Source organism: Gallus gallus, chromosome 5, assembly GCF_016699485.2.
Source record: "Gallus gallus isolate bGalGal1 chromosome 5, bGalGal1.mat.broiler.GRCg7b, whole genome shotgun sequence".
Lineage (NCBI taxonomy): Eukaryota > Metazoa > Chordata > Aves > Galliformes > Phasianidae > Gallus > Gallus gallus.
Window position 1 is genome coordinate 24,402,321 of NC_052536.1, and position 22,703 is coordinate 24,425,023.

Below are 22,703 nucleotides of genomic sequence, written 5' to 3' on the forward strand. Positions count from 1 at the left end.
AAACCTTCAGATGACATCTGGCATCCGTTCCAATGTGAAAAAGAGGACATCAGGGAAAAAGACAATGTTGGTCCTAAGTAGATAAGACTGCCCGAGACACCTGCACACCTAGAGATGCCAGTACCACTTGAATTGGTTTCATCTTTCCTTGTCACAGCGCTGTCAGATAAATAACTGCTGGAGGTGGCACTGACTCATCAGTGCTGCCTCACAGCATTCCTTATGGAGCAACGTGACAGTCTCACGGCAGAGCAGTGAGTGACGGAAGACTGAGCTTTCAACTTCCAGGTACGTAGGAATGGGGACCCACATCAGAGGTCATGCACAAGATGAACCCTTCTCCAAAAACTGCAAAAATTACTGACAAAACAAGAAATACTTTACACGTGACAAACAAAGGAGAAGGAGGGCAAAAGCCTTGAAAAACAAATCTATTTGACCCTGTGTAAAAACAAAAAAGAAAATTAGTGATAAAGCTACTCTATCTTTAGAATTTTAAATGGGATCTCTGGCCATTCCAAATCCTTGCCACGTCACAGATATTCCAAGTGACCACAATTTCTGAACTAAAAGCTGTGGAAATATGGTAGGCTGCATAAGCAGAACCTTCTCCACTTACTATCCCTGTTGCTGGAGCGTGGTACCTCTTCTGCTGATCCCTCAGGATTCAGAATGTCCAGAGGAGCTGATGCTATTTGAGTGCACTCAGCAGAGGGAGCTGTTGCTGGCTTTTCAGCAGCTCTTCTTGCTGCCATCTTTTGTGCGAAGATGCTTTTTCTTCCAGATCCCACCTTCACCTGCAAACAAGGAAGCTGTGTGTCACCACTCTCTCCTTCAGACTCCCCCACACACCTGGCATTAACAAGTGTATAGATCTGATCCTAAAAACATTTTCAAAAAAGACTTCAGGATGTGACACAGGAGAAGCTACTGGCAGCCACCTGCCCTTTTCTGTATGTGTGCTATTCTATTTTAACATACAGCTTAATGCTAGAACAGAGACAAAACATATGAATGTTTTTGCTACCTAGAGAGAAAAGATGATTAATTATAAGTGAATTGGGGCCAGGAAAGTACACCTAAAATATCACCAAGCATAGCAGTTCCAGATCTCCTGCTGCTCAGAAACCCTGCATAGATGAATACTTTGCATTTCTGAGGATAAACGGAGCTGTACTGTACTGTGCTCACCACATGCTTGGAAAAGGCTTCTTATAAGGTGATTAGAGAGCACCAGGGTGAAGAGATTTACACAGTAAGAAGTGGGCAAGTGGTGCTAAAATAATCCTGACTAAATTACTGTGCTGCTTGCCTAGGCAATAGAAGAGCAAGGCTCTGAACAGCTTTTGATACACAGGAAATCCAAAGCACGCTGAGCAAAAAGACTCTTGCATATCCCCAGTCCAGAGAAGAAGCTTAGAAGGCAGTCTTAACATTTAATAGCTACTTTGTATGCTCCTGCATCAGGTAAACAGAATTGGTAGCTTCAAAAAGTACTACTTTTTCCTCTCAAAAGAGCTGTCTTTCAAACTAAACTATTTTTTCAAAGCAACTATAGCTATCAATGACATTCAATTTCCCAGCATTTGATTCCCACTCAGCTAGCAGTTCTTGCTACTACAGCAACTATTCTGACAACAGCAGCCATAGGTTTCAGCTTTACAGCCTCGGAACAAATTTTATGTCAAAACCCAAGACACTGTAAAAGATAATCCATGCAACTGCATTCAAGTGTCATTCCAGAAGGAATCAGAGGCAACTTGACTAAGAACAGACTTATGCAAATCTGGTGGGTAAATTCATTGAGACTGTTCCTCAAAGAAGAGCAAAAACAACAGGGCAGATTTGAACCCACTTGCTAAAGTTATGTGAAGGAGATTGCCTTTTTTCCTAAACTGAAAGGATTCCGATATTATTTACCTGTAGGGTATAGACTGCCTATTTGCTGGCAGTTCGGTAAGAGAACTTTCTCCTATACTAAGAAGGCAATGCCAGGGAGATGCTGAGCCAGCTTCTCATCTCCACCGTGCCAAGTCAGGCATTCTGAGTCCTACCACTCACCACGCATTGCCTTTTGTTGTGGGAAAGTTTCAATAGTTAATGAAGGCAGAACAGAATAGCTGGTACTGCTCTTACCTCACTTTTTATCTCAGAACGATGAAATATCCTCGGAAATGGATCTCCAGTGGGCACTGGCATGGTCACTGCTTCTGCACTTGTGTCTCGTTCCTGCATCAAAAAAAATCCAACTCAATAAAACCACCACAACAGCCAGACACGTTTGTACCATTTCGCTGAGAGTGGACTAAGCTCTCAGCTCAGCAGTTTGCAAGATTTTTCTACGTAGTTGTCAGATTCAGAACACCTTGTGCTTACTTAAAGCCAAAGTGAGGCTATCTTCCAAAAGGCTGTGCTGCCAGCTCCACTGACCAGCAGAAAACTCAGATAAAAGGAAATTTGGGCCAGCACACACTAACAAGAACACCCTCACTAGAGAATCTGAATTTCACCCAAATTCATACTGGAGCATGAGGCTGTATGCAAGCAGTCTGTGCTGTCTGTGGGCAGCCTGAACTGGAGAGCAGATTCAAACTCACATTTAGCTGACAGCAAAAATATACCTAAAGATTGTTTTTCCCCCACAATGCTCCAGGACACTGGTTTATGGTGCTACTACTGCTTCATTATGCTGCAGAGATAAAAGCAGAAGCAGAACCCTACATCCCTGCCACTGCTCAATTCACAGCATTACACTAGAACATCACATAAAAGCTAGACATACAATGATTTTGCTGAAGACTGCTGTAATATGCTGATCATGATTCTCTAGTCTCTCCTCTGGATCTTCATCACTGAAGTGGACACAAGCACTTTTGATTTTGGACTTTTTTGGAGGACCAGGAGTTAGAGCAGGGAGAACATCAGGAAAATCTGTGGAGGGGAAAGAAAAAGGAAAAAGAAGATCCAAGTTACTCATATATAACTACTGCACAATAGGTACCACAACAAACACTCTTTAACAGCACATATTATTGCTCTGATAAGAAATAAACAAGATGAAGAAGCAGTAAGACAATAATACAAGTTTGATCTCTGACTTGTACTGGGCAATGGAGAGCAACATGCTCAAGAGTTTTATTATTTATGTATTGGTACCAAGGCCTTTTCAAAGGGCCGCATAAGTAAGTATATTCTGGCCTGACTTCAAATATTAAAGGAAGAGGCAAAAGACTATACAAGAAACAAAGTGTATCCTTGCAGTTTGTGCTCAGAGAAAAGCACACTTTCACTGACAGCTTCAACAGTGAACAATTAGTGTGATCAGGAGCAAGTCAAGGCCTCCTTTTCACTGTTCATAAACAGGGATCATATTTTCTTACCTGGAAACAAGCACTGTAAGATTTAAATTGTTGCTTTTAAGAAAGAACACTGAGTTTTTGAGACTATTAAGTGCATGACAAGTGTTACAGTTACTGCTGGTGAAGGAAAAGAAAAACATAGGAAGGAGGCTTATCAAGATAGATCTGCTGGCTGAAAGCTGGAACTGTTAGCAGAGTTGAATCTCAGAGACACTAAGAGCAGGATCTGGATAGGTGGTAAAATAAGCACTTAGGAATTGAATGAGTGCAAATCACAGAAAATACTCTTTGCATTGGGATTGCTGGAGTACCACAGACAGCTGATATATGGGTTGAAGGCAGTGTGTTGGAAAGGTGGTTCTACCAGAGGTAGCAATATTAGACGTGTGCATTTTCAAATGAGGCTAAGAACAAATAATCTTGCAGGGAAGACACATGCAAGGAAAAAGCAGGTTGAGAGAGGTGATGGGGCAAGCAAAGAGGAACACCAAAAGAGACAGAGAAAAAAATACAAGTATTTATGAAATATTCCCACAAGGGACATTACCGTCCAGCATGACCACATCCTTGCTGTCCTGTAGCTGGGGTCTCTCAGCATCTGTGCTCCTTTCCTCTCCCTTCCTCTTGTCTGCTTTCTTCACAATCTTCACTGCAGGTGAAGCTCTGGCTGCCAGGAACTGGTTTTGAAAGTGTATCAAGTCTGCCTCGGACTCCCCAGGCTTTGGTCTTGAGAACATCATGTCTTCTTGTTTTTGCAGGCTAATCCTGTTTGCTGTTCACATGGAACCTATTGAACACAAGGAAAACTGGTCACAGAGCTGGCTGCTTCTATCCTCTCCCTAGGAAAGCAAGGGAAAACTACTCACTTTTGTCCTGCTCTGCTCTTTCTGCATATACCACAGCTGCCCTACTTCACGATCACCCCAGGACACAACTAGCTGTACCAGCATCCCAGACAAACAGTTTACCTTGTTCTTCACCGCCAAACAACATGCTACTAGACAAGTCAACACCTGGTCTACCATCCAGCTGGGAGCAGAATGGCATCCATCCAGCAGGAAGCAAGCCAACAAGTTTATCACTGCCAGAATGCCAACCACACAGCCTTGGATTTGCAAAGCCACAGAAGTACCTACACTAAGGCAGTAGACTTAACTTACTCCAGAATCAGGACCAAACAAGAATGTCAGAGACACAGTAGCATGTAAACCTCTTCCCTCTACCATACTGTTGTCTTCTCAATACACCAGCACTAGCATCTCTGTCAGGATGCAAGAGTCTGTTCATGTAGATGTGGACAGAATACTCAGTACTACTGCTCCCCTTCTTTCTCACCTCTCAGTTGAAAAAGAAAAAAAGCTTTTCTTCCTTATTTAGTACTTCTGCTTTGGTTTGTTCTGTTTCACTGTCCTCTTTGTGGTAGAAGGTATGCTATTTCCAAGCATTTTCATTCACTGCTCAGACCAGTTTTGGGTTGAAAGCCGGGGGAGGTATTTATAACCACACGTATCTTGGTGCATATCAGAACTTACGAGGAAGACAACTCTTCCACCTCTTGTCTACCGGCCATGAAAATATTTGCAAATTTACTCTCCATCTCTCATTCCCAGAGCCTGGGACCATCAATTCATTTGTCATACACAGCAAGTAAAGTGTTTGCAAATACATTTCATGTTAATTGAATCACTGATCACCACTAATGCTGCAGACTTGACACCCTCCCACACATGGTATTTCAAAATATTTTGTACATATTTGATCTCTTCTACATTTAAAAGACCATTGGGACTCAGTGATGATTTACTGTTAAGCTGGAAAGGGAAATGGATGTGGATTTTTAAAACTATGATCATCTGCCTTGTAGATAGGCTGTACACATGAGAAGATGCAAAGCTTCAAAGTGATTCTCTGTCTTAATCTCAGACCAAAACAAAGTTCAACCCCATGAAGGCACAGCCTGCCCTGAAACCAATGTTTTGTTTGTCTTGTGCTAATATAATCTTTCATTGTGAAGAATGCGGGAAGATATCTTCTGGGAAGGATGCTGACAGACGCAAGAATTACCTCCCTCATGCAGTATTTATGACCAACACTTGGAATGTTTATACCAATTTTAGCGATCCCATTCTTAATCAGCCTCAGTTAGAAACAGAGCTGCTCACTCCATCAACACTAAACTAAGAGAGGTCTGGGCAGTTTTACAGTCCTGTGTTCTTTTGTTTCAGAGCTTTTTGGTGATTTTTTTTTTTTAATCAAGGCTTTCAAGCAAAACCAGTGGCCATATGAGACCTGTGGAAAATCCTTTTTTTCTGTCTCAACTTCTGTGCAAAAAATGAATTTAAAGCATACAGATTTAAGAGCTTTGTGCACCAATCTGAAGTGGATTTTCCAAGCCTTTGAGTTTCCAGGGACTCCATTCACTTCAGCACTCATTACTGCAGAAAGAGACCTCTTCATATGATGCCAGCATCATGAGCTAGTTGCTCAAAATCAGACATCTCACCACACTGGCCTTAATGAAAGCTGTCAGCTCAAGAGTCCCAGAACAACAACCTCCATTTATACCAAGCATACATATGGCACAGACAACAGCAAGGGAACTCCCCCATGCCCTCTGAACCATAAAATCCTCTCCAGCCCACAGAGAAAATGCCTTAATTCTCTGCCAACACCATCAAGGACAGCTGTGGAACATGCTTACCAGTGAGGGGCAACTTCAGAGCAGGATAGGACTGGAGCATGCTGCTACCTTGCCTCAAAACATAGCAAAAACACCTGGGATGTCACCGCAGTTCTGACTGATGCTGAAAAAGCAAAAACACTCCCTTAAAACCCAGTTCCCTTCAAAATGCACAGCAAAAATTGCAGCTTTTGCAGATGGCTCCTTTTTCTGCACTCCAAGTATAAGGACCTGCACTTGCTGTTTATTTATGAACCTGCCTGCCATAACAGGGGCTGCTATGGTCATACTTCTGTTGGCAGGTCCCTCTTTGATTCACCTAAGCAGCAGCACATTCATCAAAAGGCCAATGTTTCATACCCTGTCATCATGGGCTTCAAAGACAAAAGGAGGACGATAGCAATAGGATTAGCAGACGCAAAAGGCCCAGTTATAAGTAAAGTGTGCTGCAATCTTTCTGTAATAGGCTTCTTCCACACTGGGACACACATATAGAGTTGTCTGAGTCTCCACATATTACATTAATCAGAAATATATTGGACCTTAGAACTGCTTTAATTCATCTTGAGAATTGTTAGTCACAAGAAGATGATTTTGCAGTCACTGCCTAAAGAAGTTAGAAAGTCATCCAAAAGTAAGTTGTTATAGGATGGTAATACAGAGGTGGCAACTAGTTTGATGTAGCAAATAGACAAAAGGCTTATATATGTTATTTCCATGTTCTAACTGGGTCTAGAAATTTAATAAAACCAAGGCCTTTCACTTGATTCTTCTGCAGTCCAACAAGAGAGAAATTGTTTAAATTGTACTTGCATGCTAACGAAATGTAAGGAAAATAGCCTGCTTTCTAATGGTACCTGTTTCCATACCCACCAAAGGCCATTTAAGAACATTAGGAACACTTACTTAGCCATCACAAAGAGCAATTCTTATCCATCAGCACTCCAAGAAAAATAACTAACAGTACTGATCATCAGCACTGATACCACCTCCACACAGTTCGGTTATCTCCAATCTTGAAGCCTGCTATTTAAAAGCTAAGTGAACAAACACTGTTTGTCTAAAGGGACCATCACCTAGCTGACACACAGCCCAGGATGTTGTCCTAGAGAGGTCTGCAAGGGATCAGAAATGCAGTGAAAGGACCACGAGCACCTATACACACCAGAAACAGAATCATTTGCTGTCACATTCTCTGTCTGAACTAAGAATCTCAAAAAATACTTTTCTGATTTGCTTTAGACTGCCCACAGATACAGTCGTTGAAAAGCCTGCCAGTCCTGCAGATAGTTTTACAAATGCAGCTGGAAACTGGTAAAGTTGGACTTAAAAAAAGGTGTAAAAGCACATAGGGCAACAAAGCCACAGCCTGCTTCAAGTGCCAAGACACATTTTTGGATTAACCAATTTCAGCTCAAGCATCAGCCTGTGAACAAAAGCCAGTTAGGGCAGTAAGGGTCTCTAACCACAAATTAATGCATCACCAATGCACCACAAAAGATGGCACTTACTTTAAAAAACACGAAGATGTAGAATATCTCTGGTTCTCCTGAAGCGGTATTTAAGCTCCTGAGGCACATTATCCATCTCTGCCACTAGCCTCAGCAGATGTAAGTCAACATAAGAATCAGGCATAGCTTTGTTTAGAGCTAAATGCTACTACACTTCAGCAAAAGAACTTTGACAGTTGCCACCAGGCTACAGAAAAATGCACTTACTTGATATAAGCCACTATCATACCAATTTTTATTTTCTTTAGATCCTCTGAATTTACAATGTACTTTTTTCTTCTGCAGCAGTAGAGCTCTACAGCCCATGGGAATAATTTAAATCACAACAACAGCCATGAATCTGAAAGGGTTAAAGAAGGAAAGTAGCAACTATATGTAAAAACAAAGATTCATCCAAGAATTCTGCCAATTTCTAAACGTTGTCATATTTTTGTCACAGAATCATTTGAGTTGGAAGAGACCCTTAAAGGCCATCTAGTCCAACTCCTCTGCAATGAACAGGGACACCTACAGCTACATCAGAGTGCTCAGAGCCTGGCCCACTGTGACCATTAATGTCTCCAGGGATGGGGCACCCACCACCTCTCTGGGTAACCTGTTCCAGTGCCTCACCACTCTTGCCGTAAAAACCTTCCTCCTAACATCCAATCTAAATCTCCCCTCTTCTAGTTTTTATCCCCATTCTCAAGCTTGCATTCCACATCCAAGTTTGCAATCTTTTACAAAAGAAATCAGGTTTGGGTCCTGCTATCATATCGGTGCCCCCCAGTCAATGTATTTCTGGTTTATATATCAGACCTCGCTGGCTGACATGCAGAACTAAAGTGAGAAGCAGCCACACCTCAGCCTCACCGAGGCAGCCCAGTTGTCCAGAGCAAGGCACGGTTTCTCTGCCCTAGGTTATCAGCCAGTGAAAGCATCACACGGCATGGCTCCAAGTAGGCCTGTAACAACACCTGCTATTACTAAGCTGAGGAGGTGAAGTGCCCTGACGCCTCTAGGCCTAAGCCAGGCCCCTAACAGTGCAGCGAAAGAGGGCTGTTAGAGCGGGACCCTGCAGCAGCCAGCGTCCAGGGCGGTCGGGACATTGGTCCGGCGGGGCCGCAGAGCGCCTGAGGCGAAGACAGACCCGAGAAGCGGCCCCGAGGCCCACGTAGCCGCTAAGGCCCCAATGCGCGAGCCGGCCCCGGGCACCACTCACCTGCACCCGGCCCGCGGCGCTCCCTGCCAACACTTCCGTTCTGTCCCACAGCACTACTTCCGCGGCCACTTCCGCCCGCGCTTCCCTTCGCAGGCTGGGGCGGGGCGCCGCCATTTTCCCTCCCCTCAGCGGCGGCGCTCGCGTGTTCTGCCCTTCTCGCCCGCGCAGGGTCTCCGATACGCGGCCACCGGGCCGTGCCGCCTTCCTGCTGCCCTGGGAGGAGATGCGTGGAGCAGCCTGGCAGCGCTGGCGGCTTGGCGCATGGTGGAAAGGGGTCTCGTCTCATCACTGAAGTATTTCCCCTAAATTTTTGGTTTCTTCTGCGGGACTCATCTGATCGTTTGTGCCCAAACCTACAGAAAGCCATCTCTGTAAATGTATCGTCTGCGCCTTCTCGTTACTCGGAGGTGTTTGTGTGCCCGAGAGTGGACGTATTTCAGGAGAAGGGATACATAAAGCTAGATAAATGGAGCAATAATTTATTATTCATGTCTGAATATTCATTTATTATTCATATATGTCAACTTATATTAAAAACTGCTGGAGAGCAGTCATACCTACCAGAAGCGTTGGTGCTTGGCCACCTTTCAGCTTTTTAACCTGTGTGTAGACGCAAGCTGGAGACCTTGGGCCGGGTGGGCCAGCTGCGTGGGGAGGACTTGCCATGAGTGCCCTGGTACTGTAAGGAGTGATGCACATCCACATCAGTCTTTTTATCCTTTCAGAAGATGGTGTTAGATGCTACAGCAAAAACCGTAGCCAGACACAAGTTTGACAGCTCCATAGAAATTAGGATAAATCATAATCCTATCAAAAGACAACCAGCTTAACTGCAGTGGCAGCGAACCAGTGATGAACTCATACAAAATGGAAATTTTCTGTGAAATGCTGGGCAAAAAATATCTCCCTCAGCTGTGAGTCTTCTGATGAGCAATGCTGGTCCTGAGATGGTGAATTTGAAGGCTGCCCTGCTTTAGATCATTAAGAACTTCTTAAGGTAGGAACCACCAAAAACACTTCATGATGTGTTTTTACATTACTTAGACCAACTAAGTAACCAAGAGTGAGCCCAATTCTGTCATTGTGAGCAGACATTTTTCTACCTGATTCTGGCACGAGCGTTTGAGCAATTACTACTGGTGCTTATAGGTGGCCCTAGCAGGAGGAATAAATAGAGGTATTCTTAATTACATTTGGAGATTATCAGAAGAGAGCCTCAAGAGGGTTTAGAGTGCTTCCCTGGTACTGCCCTGCCAGACTGCAGTTCATCGGCTGGTAGAGCTCTGCTTTGCACTCCTTAAAGGAACTGGAATCAAAGTCAAATCTGTTCTATTCTGGAACAGCCGTGACTGAGAAACATGAGGTCCAATTCTCCATTTCACTGAAATCAATTGTTACCCTCCTGCCACCATCTTGCACTTAGTTTTGTCATTCCAGATTCTGCTGGTTTGGGATATAAGATACACTTTGAAATAACTGATCAAGTTTCTTGTAATTAAACCTCAAGAGCAGCAGTTTCTAAAACCTTCTCCGTGCAACCATCTGATGCTGCCGATGGTAACAGGATTCTGTGGCTGCCACAGGAATGGTGTCTGGAAGTTACAAGTTTAATATTCCCTTTGGTGTGTTGTTGGCTTTTGTGCACTACTGCTTGTGGCTCAGTAAAGATTGTGTAGCACTGCTTTAAAATCTGTCTGAAGCAAAAGGTGGAACTTAAATTTTAGTTTATTGCACTGTTTATCTTTAGACAAGACAAGAGGGCATTGATTTTACTGAAGAATTTGGCAGATGTACTGGTGGGAATAGACCTTTCCAACTCTGAGGCTTTGCTGGTACTGAACTTAGGAATGATTTGCCTTGGACCCCAGAAAGACATTTGGGTTCTGTTCCTTGGTAATAAGACAGGAAAGCTTTGGCACCGGTTGCACTGGAATGTTTTTCAATTAAGTGTTGAGACTGTTTAGACTGCCGGACAGACGCTTATGAGGTGGAGCTGTTCTGGTTCCAGGGAATTTAAAACTATTTGTAAGGTCATTTGACCTTGCTAACGTTGTTAGCTTGGAAATGATGTTAATAAAGTAATATACATCCAGTGAGAAAATATATATCCTAATATTGTTACAGGATATTTGACCCTATGTATCTTGAACTGAATTGATTCAACAAAGTAGATGGCCTAAGACATGACAGGGCTTGTCAGAGTTACAGTTCTTAGGGCTGATCTGCTCATCATCTTTTCCTCTTAAACCCAAGAAATGTGTATATAAGATACAGTTGCTAGGAAAATTTTGCTTTGCTTGGGTAATTCTCAGATACTAATAAAGAAACATAACTTTGTTTCTTGCTTTCTGCTGAAGTGAGCCTGCACTTTTCTGCAGTGCTTGTCACATGAATGGTCAGCACTGGATTTAGAAAAACAAGCAAGCATTCAGTTGTATCTAATCTGAAACTAAACTGAGGGTTAACCATGTGTAACTGGTCAGTATGCACAGGTGGTAATCTTATCCTGAGCATGGAGCGGTGTTCAAACTGAGCAACTGTAAGCAATTCCCCGCTCCCCCCTACGTCTGTCCCATCCCCCCCCCGTCCAGTTTTGCTCACATTGGCTGCACAAGTTCTGCAGCCACACACAGTGATTCTTAGCAGGTATACAAAGTAAGCAAATAATCTTTTTTGTCAGAAAGATATAAAAAATGTGCTCCAAGTGCATTTAATCTTAATTACTGCAAGACAGGAATACTTCCCGTCAAGACTGACTGTGTTTTATGTATCTTTTCTTCCTTCCATTAATTATTTACCTTTTGTTTTAATAATACAGTTAAGAATGCTATATATAGCTTATGCTCTATCAATAAATCATGTTTCTGCGTCTTCATATTTATCCTATAAATTATAAGTATCCACACGCTTGCGTGAATCTGCTAACCTATTCTGGCAGAGAAATTCCCACCAGAGCATCTGTAAGAGTCACTGGAGGTGAACTCAAACATTCCTCACTTAAGGAGAGCTATTTTGTGAGATTTACTTCAAAAGTTCATCAGTTTTGTCACAAGCCCTTATATTCTTCCTCACTTCTTTCTTTGTGCTTGCCACAAGCAACTAGCTGTATGTGACTCTCTGGTAGGTGTTTTTGATCTTCCAAAGCAGAGAAGTATGAGAGTCTACAACCAAATACTTTCTCACTGAACTCTAAAATGGAAGGGTTCGTAACAACAAGGACAATATAGCAGCGGCCTTAGTGAGATTAGAAAGAGCACACGTAAATGCAACTATATTACTTGTGTTGCAGAGAAGGTGCATATTAGGATGAGTTGCCTAAGAAGCAGATGGCCAAGGAGATGAATTATCCTAAAAAATTTGTTTCAAGAGGACAGAGAATAAAGTCAAGAGCAGAGTAGCTGAAGAGCAGAGTGGTGGGAAGTACACAAGTTTGCCTGAGCCTGGAGGATTGATGATAAGAATACATCCAAGATTCAAGACCTTGCGAGTTCCTCTTTGTAAGGAGTTGAGACTGATGGGAGAAATGTTCAGTAGCAAGTTGCCACTTGTGCTGTAAGTTCAATTCTGCGAGGGTCTGAGCCTTGAACTTGGAAGGGACAGTAATATATTGTTCCTCAAATTAGTGGTTGCAGTGCACATCAACACCTTTCTCCACGGGAATCCAGTTGGAAGAGTCAGAGCCCAAACCAGCAGAACAGGGAAGTACACACAGCAATGTCATGCAAAGCACAGCAGGATTTTCAAGTGACATTAAAAAAACGATGTGTGTTCTTGAAGAAATGTGCATGTGCGAGAACAGAACTGGATTGTGAGTAATCAATGGCAGCTCTCTTGCTGGTAGGAGAGCATGATAGGAAAGGAGAGATGGTGATCCGCCCATAGAGCTTTGGGTGGCTTTTTCTGCAGCTCTCTGGCCTACGCGCTGAGTGGATACACAAAAGCATTGTCTGTGACAAAAACACTTCACTGATCATAGGCTGCTTGGATTCCTAGGACTATATAAAGCAAAGATATTTTAAATCAAGCCTCTGTGTGCTCACCAATAAAAAGCACGGATCCATGCTCTATGTGAATTGATTTAACCATGTGAGGGGAAGAGGTTACATATTTTAAAAGCCCGAAACAGCAGAGTATTTACTCATCTCTAGCAGTGCATCTGCTAGGCATTACATTGGCTCTTGACAGTTAGCATGGGATTTCCTCTTGATTGTTTGCTTTATCAATTGTTTCTATAGAAATGGCACTTTTATCAGACTAAATGAAAATATCCTGAAATAACACACATCTTCAGCAAATAAAGATATTTCTTGCTCAATATATATAATTTATGCCTATCACACTGGACTTCCTCACCTCATTACAACGTCAACATAAAATCCGACTAAAAGTGAGCTGATGTACAGCTGAGGCTCCAGAGGACAGACCACTGTGGAAGTTAGAAGAGGCAGTTGTGCAAGTGTGCTTCTCAAGTCAGGTCATTCAGACACTGCATCTGAAGAGTATTACAGGTGAAAATCACTGTTTGCGCAGTGGTAAATGCATTGTCATTGACATTCACTGATTCACAGAAGGCTTAAATGAAAACAGTCTCTGAGCTGACCCTGTCTGGCAATGCCATCTACCCCTTATATCACTGAGAGGGAAGCAGCATCTCTGAAGTTCAGCTTCTTTGGACTGAGGATAGCGTCACTCATGGCTGCTGCTGGACCTGTCTGCCAAAATCTGAGCAAAGTAGTGGATGCAATCAAGTCCACTGTTGTAGATTTTAAAGGAAGCCTGTCAAAATGCCTAAGCCTCATATTTCACACAATTTAAGACAGTTTAAAGTGCTGGATGTGCTCAGATGATTATCCTCAGTGGCAAACCTCAGTTCAGGATTTTTTCCTTTCTTGACTTCACATTATTTCCTGATGTAAGGTTGGGGAAAACCTTATCCTTCTGCATCTAAGCAGGGTGGCAGTTATGCATACATCTTTATACAAATCCCACCTGCACCAAACAGAATGTACACCAAAAGGAGTGCCCAGAGTAGCTCACTTCTCCCCGAATCCCAGTCTCACACCCTGGGAACTGCAGGTATGGCCTTTGCTATGTGCTTGGTTTGGGGAGCTCAATATTCAGTGTAGATGCGTGTTGAGCAGCTAGCTCGTACCGCCAGGAGAACCGAGCCTGAAGTACTTAACTCTAAATAGCTATGCTAATGCTGCTAGATCTGCCAAGAGTTTTTAATAGTGATGATCGTGATGTCCTGATGATTTAAGTGATCTGGCAGAACTAGCTGCAGTCACACAGAGTCGGGGGTTTGCCTTCATCTTTGAAAATGTAAAGGGCCATTCTAGATTGCTGTGTGAGGATTCACCCCTCATCTGTGCGAGGATTCACCCCTGCAGTCTCCCTAAGCCAAAGCTGTTTTTCTATCTCCTTGGGAATGAGATGGTGAGATGCTGTGTGGTGCCAGAGCAGCATGCTGGTGGTATACACTTCTGCTTCTCAAAGAGCAACACATGCTGCATTCACCTAGCTTTCTGGGTAGGGAGAGATAAGCAGCCTAGCAAAAGGCATGTCTAAAAGTAATACCAAATGAGGTGGAAGTGGTATTAGGAAGAGGAGTATTCTGAGGAGACTTCCAAAGCCTTGATGGTGTTGCATGGGATATCTAACACATAAATGTGGTAGTGGTAGAAAGTTGCTTCTGAACTCTTCTGTCACCTTGTAGACAGAAGAAATGCTTTTGCTGGCCTTCCGTACAGTAAATATTATCACCCTCTTTAATTCATTTTTTTTTCCCAAAGGCTCAATACTTGTGATGTTTGGTGTCTGCCTAACACCAGGACAGGGCTCCTCCCTCGCTGGTAGCTCTTGGTGAGGGGAGCATCAGAAAGCTCCAGCTACCTGCATTTCTCTACCAGGTTGTTGTGAAAATATTTTTCTACAGGGCTCTCTCATGCTCATTATTTGCCTGACAACAAATTCTCTTCATTGTTTTGTTGTTGTTGTTTTAATTTTATTTTCAAAGGCATTTATAGCTATTGTGATCTTTCATGACAGTTGCCTACGTCAGGAGCAGAGGAGTCGATGGTTCCCAGAGGAGGGCTGTCAGGCAGAGCTCTCCTCTGGTTAGCAGCAAGCAGTGCTGCTAGCAGCACCAACACTTAAAAACCCTTTTCTTCAGTGACACAGTTACAGGAGAAGCGGCAGAGATCACACCACTGGCTGCACAATATCACCGTGTTGGAGCATTGATTGCTCAGATGTGTATGGGCACCTTTTCGTTTCAGTTTGTCACTGAGGGCCATGCATTTAAAGCATGCAGCTTGGCACTGGACGAGAGCCCTGGGGGCTGGCAGGCTGCCTTCTAGAGACATACAGCAGCAGCAACTGCCCAGCTTTTTTCCCATGGGAAAATACTGGGAACCCGCCAAATTATCATCTTGGCTCTGGAGTGTCACTGCCCAGATGGCTGTTCTGCATCAGAAGACATGAGACATGGAGGTCAATGCCTAGGTTTGGGCCCCTGGGTTTAACTTTGGAAAGGAGATGGCCAGGATAGTTAGATGTTCCTGCTAAGGACCAGAGGTATGCGTGTGCTCTTTCTCCAGCTGTGCACACTGTGTTTTACTTGAAGCCACTGCTGATTGCTTCTCTGGTCAGCCACTGTGTCTAAAGAGCTCTCTTTCCTTTTTAAGATAACAAAGTGTTGTGAGTAGTTACAAGCAAATTCCCTTTCCTTATGTTTCTTCAGTTGATAGCCCCTTTGATTCATGAAGCCCCTCAGCACTGAGGAGAGATTCTAGGGGCTCAAATTCCTCCTAATTATCTGTAGCAGCCCATCAAAATTGGAATGCCTTTGCAATACTTATAAAAAGACTTTTGTCCTCATTTGCTCCAAAGCACTTTGTGAGTAGCATTAAAAAGTCCCTCTGAACAGCAGTGTACATCGACTCAAACTTGGCATAACATGAGCAAAATCCTCACTCAGGCTCAGGCTGTGGTGGGCATGGCCTTTCACTACTGCCCACCTCTCAGAGCATCTCTCTGTTTTGATCCAGCTCTGTTCAGTATTCATGGAGCAGGAAATGTCTGCACCTGCAGAAAACAAAAAACCTATGCATAGAGAAGAGCTGAGGCAGCTCCGGGTTCTCCATGCTGCCTATGGCCCTTTGTGTCCTACCTGGTGCTGAGAGGACAGCATGTACTCTGTCAGTGGAGGCTGGAGATGTCCTCCCTCACAAGCAGCCCCTAAAGGGAAGAGGTTGGATCCTGCTGCAGTTCAGTTAGCAGAGGAATACTTGCTGAGTGCTTCTTAAGAGCAACTTGAGGCAGTACAGTAAGAAGAGGTGCAGTCTCAGTGGCAGTGACTGGGACAGAATGGGGGAAGGTTTCTCGGGACTGAGAAACTGAAAAGCTGGGAAAGGAGAAGGCTGGGTCATTTTGACTGTTCAGGTATTGGGTACAGCACGTCAGAAAGAGTAAGATAAGGGAAAGAGAAATAGATGGCTAGTGCCAAATTTGAAAGGCACAAGCCAGAGGAATAGATGAGAAGGGAGAACATTTCATTCTGATGAAAAAGAGCAAATGTCAGTGCAAATTCTGGCAAATCTGCACAAGACAGCAATAGCATTGCTAAGCCTAGAGCTGGAGCGCTGGCAGCACTGCTGCCGGGAAAGGGAAGGTAGGAAGCTGGGCAGGGATGTTGGAGGGAATGGGAGAGAGGGAACACAGAAAAAAAAAAAAAAAAAAAAAGCCTGGAATAAAGAGATTAATTGAGAAATGGCGAGAAGGTGGTGAGCAATGCCAGGAAGTGACCATGGCAGGTGGTGACAAGGAATGAGGATCACTTTGGCCTCTGAAGAGGGCCCCTGTCTTGGGCTTCATGTCTCTCTGAGTGGTACCCATGCTGTCCAGCCATACTGGCTCCCCACAGCCACCACGATGTTGTACATTAGCCATTTGAAGCCCAGGCCTCTCTGGACAATGAGTCTGTCATTTACAGCAGGGGTACCTGTGTACCAGGCATGGTACCAATGCCTCCTGTGTCATTTCATGCCGGTATCTGGAAAGGCCTCGCACGACACTGGGCTGATGGTTCGTCCCACCGTGCTTCCTGGAGCTATGAGCATCCTGCTGAGAGGCACAAGTGTTATCAGAGTCAGAATGTCACTAAAAATGAGGCTTCCTTTGTCAACATCACCATATTAGAGAATGCAAAAGCTTCACAACCCAGGAGACAATATTGTCTTTGTCCTCTTTTTCTCCAAGAAGGCAGTAAACTACAAGAGCCAGAGGATGTAATCCAAGTGCTAATAAATTATTGATGTCTCTCTTCAGCTTTTTACTTACTAAAAGGATATCAAAGCTCATTTTATGAATGGTCCAGACAGATTCTCTTTTGGTATGCCCACAATTTAATTCACAAATATTACACTAAGAGCTAATATTGAAGCAATGCAGTGTTCTCCCTTTACAGGCTTTGCAAAGGCTAATGGATGTTTTAAATTATATCAGTTCGTAAACAGGTACAGTGAGGGAAATGCCACTTGTGATTCCAATAGATGTTTAAATTCATAATTTCAAAAAGGAAAGAGCTTGTTATTAACTAGAAATGCACCTTTTTTTTCACATTAAGGGCTGATTGAAAGCCTGTTGAAACAAGTGGGCTTGCTCCTTAGGGATAGGCTGTCTCGTTCTTTGGCAGCTCACACAAGTCGTAGGACAGCATGACTTATTTTATATTTAGCAATAGCTCCTCTCTTCCAATATGCCTATTTGCATAAGTCAACTTAGAAACCATCTGTATTGGAAATACTCTTCCCATTCCTGTTCGCTTTGGGGCAGCATGTGGCAGTTTGTTAACAGTATATATTAATTTATGCTGTTTCTTGGAGCAGCAGAGAAGTCATTTGAAGTTGTCAGTGCAATTTCCCCGGTAGGAATCTCCCCCGGACAGAAGGCTTAATGTTTCTCTTTCATTAAAGTGCTCTGCGACTTTTGATGGCTGTGAGCACTGAGAATCCCAATAGCTGTCTCATCTTGAGAAAGGCAGCAAGCTCCTATGAATATCTCGTATCACACCTTTGCAAATTTAGCCCAAATAGTGTGTCTCATTAAAGAACAGAACAAAATTCTGCCTGTTAAATTGGTGCTGTGTCCTAACCAAGCTCAGAGGAAAGATGAGTGGCGTTTTAACAGAGGCACACTCAGAATGGCAGGGGCTGCTTTCAGACCAACATGGCCTGCAGTTCCTGACTGCACCAGTTCCTTGGTGCTCTGATTAGGGGAGGCAGCACCACAAACGTGCATCGCCTCTGTTCTCTGCTTGCCATTTAGAGAGAGTGAGTGACCAGGCATAAAGCCCAGAAAAAGGAGCTGATTTTTACAATATGGTATACATATTTTGCAAGCCAGCCTGCAAACTGCTCATCGTATTTTTTGCACTATATACATAAATATTCATAATTAATCCATGTTAAAGTAGAGGAAAAAGCTTCTAAAGAACAAAAATAGCCTCTTCAGGCAGCTTACACCAGTGACACTGATCCTCTGCATTTCTGAAATTAAAAAAATAAGCTTTGCACAGCTTTTGCAGTGCTTTCTGGAATTCAAGCTTCCTTTTTTTCTTCTTTTTTCTCCTGTTTCTTCAGGTTGTGAAGGTTGATAACGGAGATTGATGCACTGAATCTGGAGCCACAGAGGTGGAAATAACAGCACCGAGTGATAGATGACATTTCTAAATCTTCAATCTCAAGGCTAGCAACCTTCATTATCCCTTCTGCGGGTCTGCCTCATCTCTAGGCTTTTTCCCATGATTTTCGGGTGCCACCAGGATGCTGACAGTATGTCAGGTAGGAAGATGTACAAACCTTTGCCTTTTGGATCAAAACCCTGTGCTCAGCTGGGGGTACATCACCTCAGGAGATGTCTTCTTCTCTGAAAGGTGGGAGGGCTGGGAAGCCAGTCCCTGGGACTGCTTGCAGACCTGAGCACCAGACAGGACTGGCTTAGATTAAATAAATCACAGGTTATTCAACATCAAAAGCAGAGTGTCTGCGGATATGAAAATAAATTAAAAACCTTCCTGAAGCTGTTCAGGCTGCCGCAAAGCCCGGTGGGTATTAGATGTATTTATTAAACAGAGGTGACTGTTTGGTATGGGTTGACAGACAGACCTGAGCTCTGCCAGGTCTTTGTTTTCTGTCCTTGTGTAACTCAGCTTTTAAATCTGATGCTCTTACTCCTGGTCTGCTTGGCTGGGCTGCTGACACCTCCCTCCACAGCATCTCCCTGCTCTCTGTAACGGCCAAGTCCCTGACTTCAGAGAACTGCTCACCCCTGTCACCTTATCAAATACGGATGTCCCTTCCTTGCTGCCTCACAGCACGCTGAACTCCATTTTTGCTTCTTCCCATCATTGCTGCTGGTGCCTTTGGCAGGTGCTGTGTAACAGTCCCTACCAGGAGAACTTGGCACTCATGTAACACTGGGTACAGATATCTCCAGGGACAGTTCACTGGCTTGGCACGTTTCCCCTCTAACCGCAGTGCTCCATCACGTCCCAGCGCTGCCACCATTTTTATAGTGTGTGTGAGGTCACTGAAAGCATCCAGACAAACGCACAAGCTGACCAAGCAGAACGGGATTTCAATTTCTCTCTTCCCCTCTAGGTCTTGTCGGGTAAGGCAGGGGCACTCCTTATGCATTCTCTGATGCTCCTTCCTGCGTCCCAGACGTGATCCACTCCCTGCCGTATGCTGGCCAACTTAGCCCTGAGAGATTGTTCCCTGTTGTGCCACACACAGAAATGAAACAAGGTATTTTAAACGTGCATTTGGTTTAGAAAACCTGCGTTGTACTGTCTAGCACTGTGTGCTTCCTGCAGTTCCTCTCCAGGGCTGTCAGAAGCAAAAGCCAGACTGCTTTGCACGTATATGCTGCATGCAGCAGAACAAATGCAACTCCTGGCAGAAGGAGGTGAGCTGAGGGGAGGAAACGTCACATGAGGCTGTGGTTATGGTGGCAGTGCACATGCTGCAATGTGGTCAAAACCTACAGAAGCCAAAGGGAGGTTGCCAAGTGTCTCTCATTGGTGTCCTTCACCTCCAAAGCCAGGAGGGTTGCTCCGTCTCGAATCAGCCAAGAGTCATCCCATGCAATCAGTGTCCTGAAATCCAGATTTAGCAGACCCAACAATTCTAGAAAATCCCAGCTTTGGGGCTTTTCTCTCTGTACGTTCACACACACACACCAAGCAACCCACTGCTCCACAGGCCCTCCAGCCAACCTCACATGCAGCCTTTATGGCGAAGCAGAGTTGTGCAGAGCAGCACGCCTGATAAGCTGCGAGCACGCTGTGGCAGGAGTTGAGGTGCGAATATTAAAGCTAAGGTTGATGCTTCAAGTCTGCTCACTTGCCTGCTTGCAAGATTTTACGAAGCATTTAAAATACATACAGCTGTAGGGCACAGAGAGAGAAACAGATCAAATGAGATGAGCCTCACAAGGCAAAGAGTGTAATGAAACATGAAGCAAACATGCAGAGATAAGATGGTGCAGTACACCAGTCCTGGATGCAGGACAGCGGATAATGCCTGGATGTGCTGGGCGCAGGCGGGAGGAGGGAATGCTGACAGTACAGGGGATCTGAGGGAGGCTGCTTGTTGGGGACCTGTGCAGGATGGATGAACCCGCAAGGAAGGCTGAGGCAGAAGGGAGGAAGGAAGGGACTGGGGAAGCGGGGTTCCTCCATTTCCTCTGTAGCAAGGATCGCAGCAGAAATCCCCCGAGGGTACACGTGTCTGTGAGGGCCGGGACAGCCCCACGGCTCTCTCCCGCTGCGGGTATCAGCGGCCGGGAGAGGAGCGGGGCTTCTCGGGAAGTTTGGCCGTCCGGCCGCTCCGTGCGGGAGCGCTGCCCCAGGGGCAGCCTTCCTCCTCCTCCTCCTCGTCCTGCCGCCTCGTCCAGCCGCGCGGTGCCGTCGCCAGCCCGGGAGGGGTGCGGGCTTCGGGAAAAGCCGGGAGAGGCGGCCGTCGGCTGCGGGTGGGCGGCGGAGGCGTGAAGCCTCGCCGAGCATCCCAGGGGCGGGGGCAGCTCGCTCCAGGAGGGGGGCGGGAGGGAGCCCCCGGTGCGGGAAGGACTCACCCCGCGGCTCTCAGCCTCCCGCAGAGGCTCTCCGGGAGCCGCCGGGCGTTCGCTGCCTACCTGGGGGGGCCGTGAGCGGCTGGGGCACCCCCCCCCCCCTCCGCCTCGCCTTTCTCTCCTCCCCTCCGCCGCCTCCCTCCCTCTCTCCCTGCCCGCCTGCCTGGGATGGTGGAAGGAGCCGGGCAGACCCGGCGGGGCGGCCCTGGGCGCGGGGGGCGGCTCGGGGGCCCGCAGCCCCCGCCGCCGGTGATGGCCAAGGATGTCCTCGGAGGGGGAAGCCGAGGCGGCTGCTGAGAGCGGGCCGGGCAGCAGCCCCGCGCCGGGGCCGGCCGCCGCCGAGCGGGAGGAGGTGAGCGGCGGCGGGGGCAGCCGCCCCGGCCCGGGGGGGCTCGGGAGGGAAAAGCGGAGACGGGCGTGGGGAAGGGGCCGGCGAGCCCCGCGTCGGCGAGCCCCGCTCCGGGCAGTGGGAGCGGGCGGCCGAGGAGGGGATCCGCAGAGCGGGGGAAGCCGGCGAGGCAGCCGCAGCCCCCGCAGCCCGGCCGGGACCTGCAGCCGCGCCGCGGGGGCGGCCGCCAGCAGCCGCCGGGAGGGAGCCGAGAGCGGGGCAGTGCGGAGCGGAGCGGGGCTCTGCGCGGTGCGGAGCGGACCTCAGCGCGGTGCCCGCCGCGCCCTGCGGCGCCGGGGGTGCCGGCGGGAGCGGGCGGGGTCTCCACAGCCGGGCGGCCGCTGGCTGTCAGGTGTTGGGGACGTCGGGCTGGGGTGACCGGCTCTCCCCGGCCGGGCCCGGCCCCGCGGGAAGCCCCGCTGCGGTCCTTCCCCGGTGCCGCTTGCCGCCCCTCTGAGCATCTCCGCGCCGGGAGGATGCGGCATGGAGCAACGGGGTCTATCGGGTGGAAGTTTGTCTCCGAGAACGCCTTGTGCTTTGTCCTAGGGGTGCCTACCGTTTCACGAGGGTTTCTGAGATGGTTAAGGGAACTGCGGCTCTCAGGCACTGGCGTAGGTTGCAGGAGAGGCAGGATGAGTGCACAAATGGGTTTGTAGCCTGGAACTGCGTGGCGTTCAGGTGTTTGGGCCAAAGGACTGAGGTCATCCCTCTCATTTTCCCATGGGGTCTAGGCTCTCCCGATGCCTAATCTGCAGTAGAAAACGCTGTCGCACGTATGGCTAAATGTATTTCTTTGCATCATCTGTGAAGCCCTTACTGCGGCCTTGAAGATCATAGGCAGGGGATGACGGATGTGTCTGAGCATTGACACAACAAATACTGAGCCACAAGGCACCAGCCAGACAGCTGCAGGGCGGTGCGGCAGCCGATGACAATATGGTCACAGCCCTGTATATTCAGGACAGCCAGCTATCTTGTGTTCACGATGCCTGAGATCTCCCTCTGCACCTCATGCAGTCTTTACTCCCAACTGTTCTGACAGGTCTGCCACTTAGACTTCATAATCCATTTACAGATCGTGGAAGTGGTTGAACTTTCTTCATAACGTAGCGATAACAACAAATGTAGATGCTTCCAAGGATGCGGGGAGCAGCCTTCAAGCAGTCAGAGAAGTAAAAACAAACCTTGAACATTTCTGTGGGCAATTGGTCTGCTTAAAGCTTTTGCTAATGGCTCCCATGGCTTGTCAACATTCTCATGGTCCTGTGGTTGAAATACAGTAGGCTCAGCAAAGCCTGCGTGAAACTGGAAGATGCTTAGGTTAAAGCCAAACAACGTTTTTTAAAGTACCTAGATTAGAAAATTGACTTTTCAGCTTAGGCTGAAAAAACTGTCTTCTGTGGGTGAAAATGAGGGTTTTCATATGTCCAAT

At 46.2% G+C, this 22,703-nt stretch overlaps 2 protein-coding genes across 7 annotated transcripts in view; one reads left to right on the forward strand and one right to left on the reverse strand.

The window, feature by feature from the left end:
- RPAP1 (RNA polymerase II associated protein 1) overlaps positions 1-8,798 on the reverse strand; it is a 39,125-nt gene extending 30,327 nt beyond the window's left edge. For 2 of the 4 annotated variants that reach the window (XM_421141.7, XM_004941628.4), the window contains exons 1-6: positions 8,752-8,798; positions 6,061-6,163; positions 3,907-4,146; positions 2,783-2,931; positions 2,137-2,229; positions 620-797 (exon numbers count right to left, since the gene is read on the reverse strand). In XM_421141.7, the coding sequence (XP_421141.4) occupies positions 620-797; positions 2,137-2,229; positions 2,783-2,931; positions 3,907-4,099 (613 nt within the window). In that variant the 5' untranslated portion in view covers positions 4,100-4,146; positions 6,061-6,163; positions 8,752-8,798. Of the gene's footprint in view, positions 1-619; positions 798-2,136; positions 2,230-2,782; positions 2,932-3,906; positions 4,147-6,060; positions 6,164-7,550 lie in introns of all 4 variants that reach the window. The other 2 variants (XM_015287139.4, XM_004941626.4) reach the window with 2 other exon arrangements.
- Positions 8,799-8,828: 30 nt separating this feature from the next.
- Positions 8,829-22,703, forward strand: part of LOC771422 (transmembrane protein 151B-like) — a 31,312-nt gene continuing 17,437 nt past the window's right edge. Inside the window, exons 1-2 of one of the 3 annotated variants that reach the window (XM_025151405.3) lie at positions 8,829-9,748; positions 18,393-18,593. In XM_025151405.3, the coding sequence (XP_025007173.1) occupies positions 18,576-18,593 (18 nt within the window). In that variant the 5' untranslated portion in view covers positions 8,829-9,748; positions 18,393-18,575. Of the gene's footprint in view, positions 9,749-18,392; positions 18,594-19,416; positions 19,560-21,030; positions 21,236-22,703 lie in introns of those variants that run through there. The other 2 variants (XR_005860052.1, XM_015287140.4) reach the window with 2 other exon arrangements.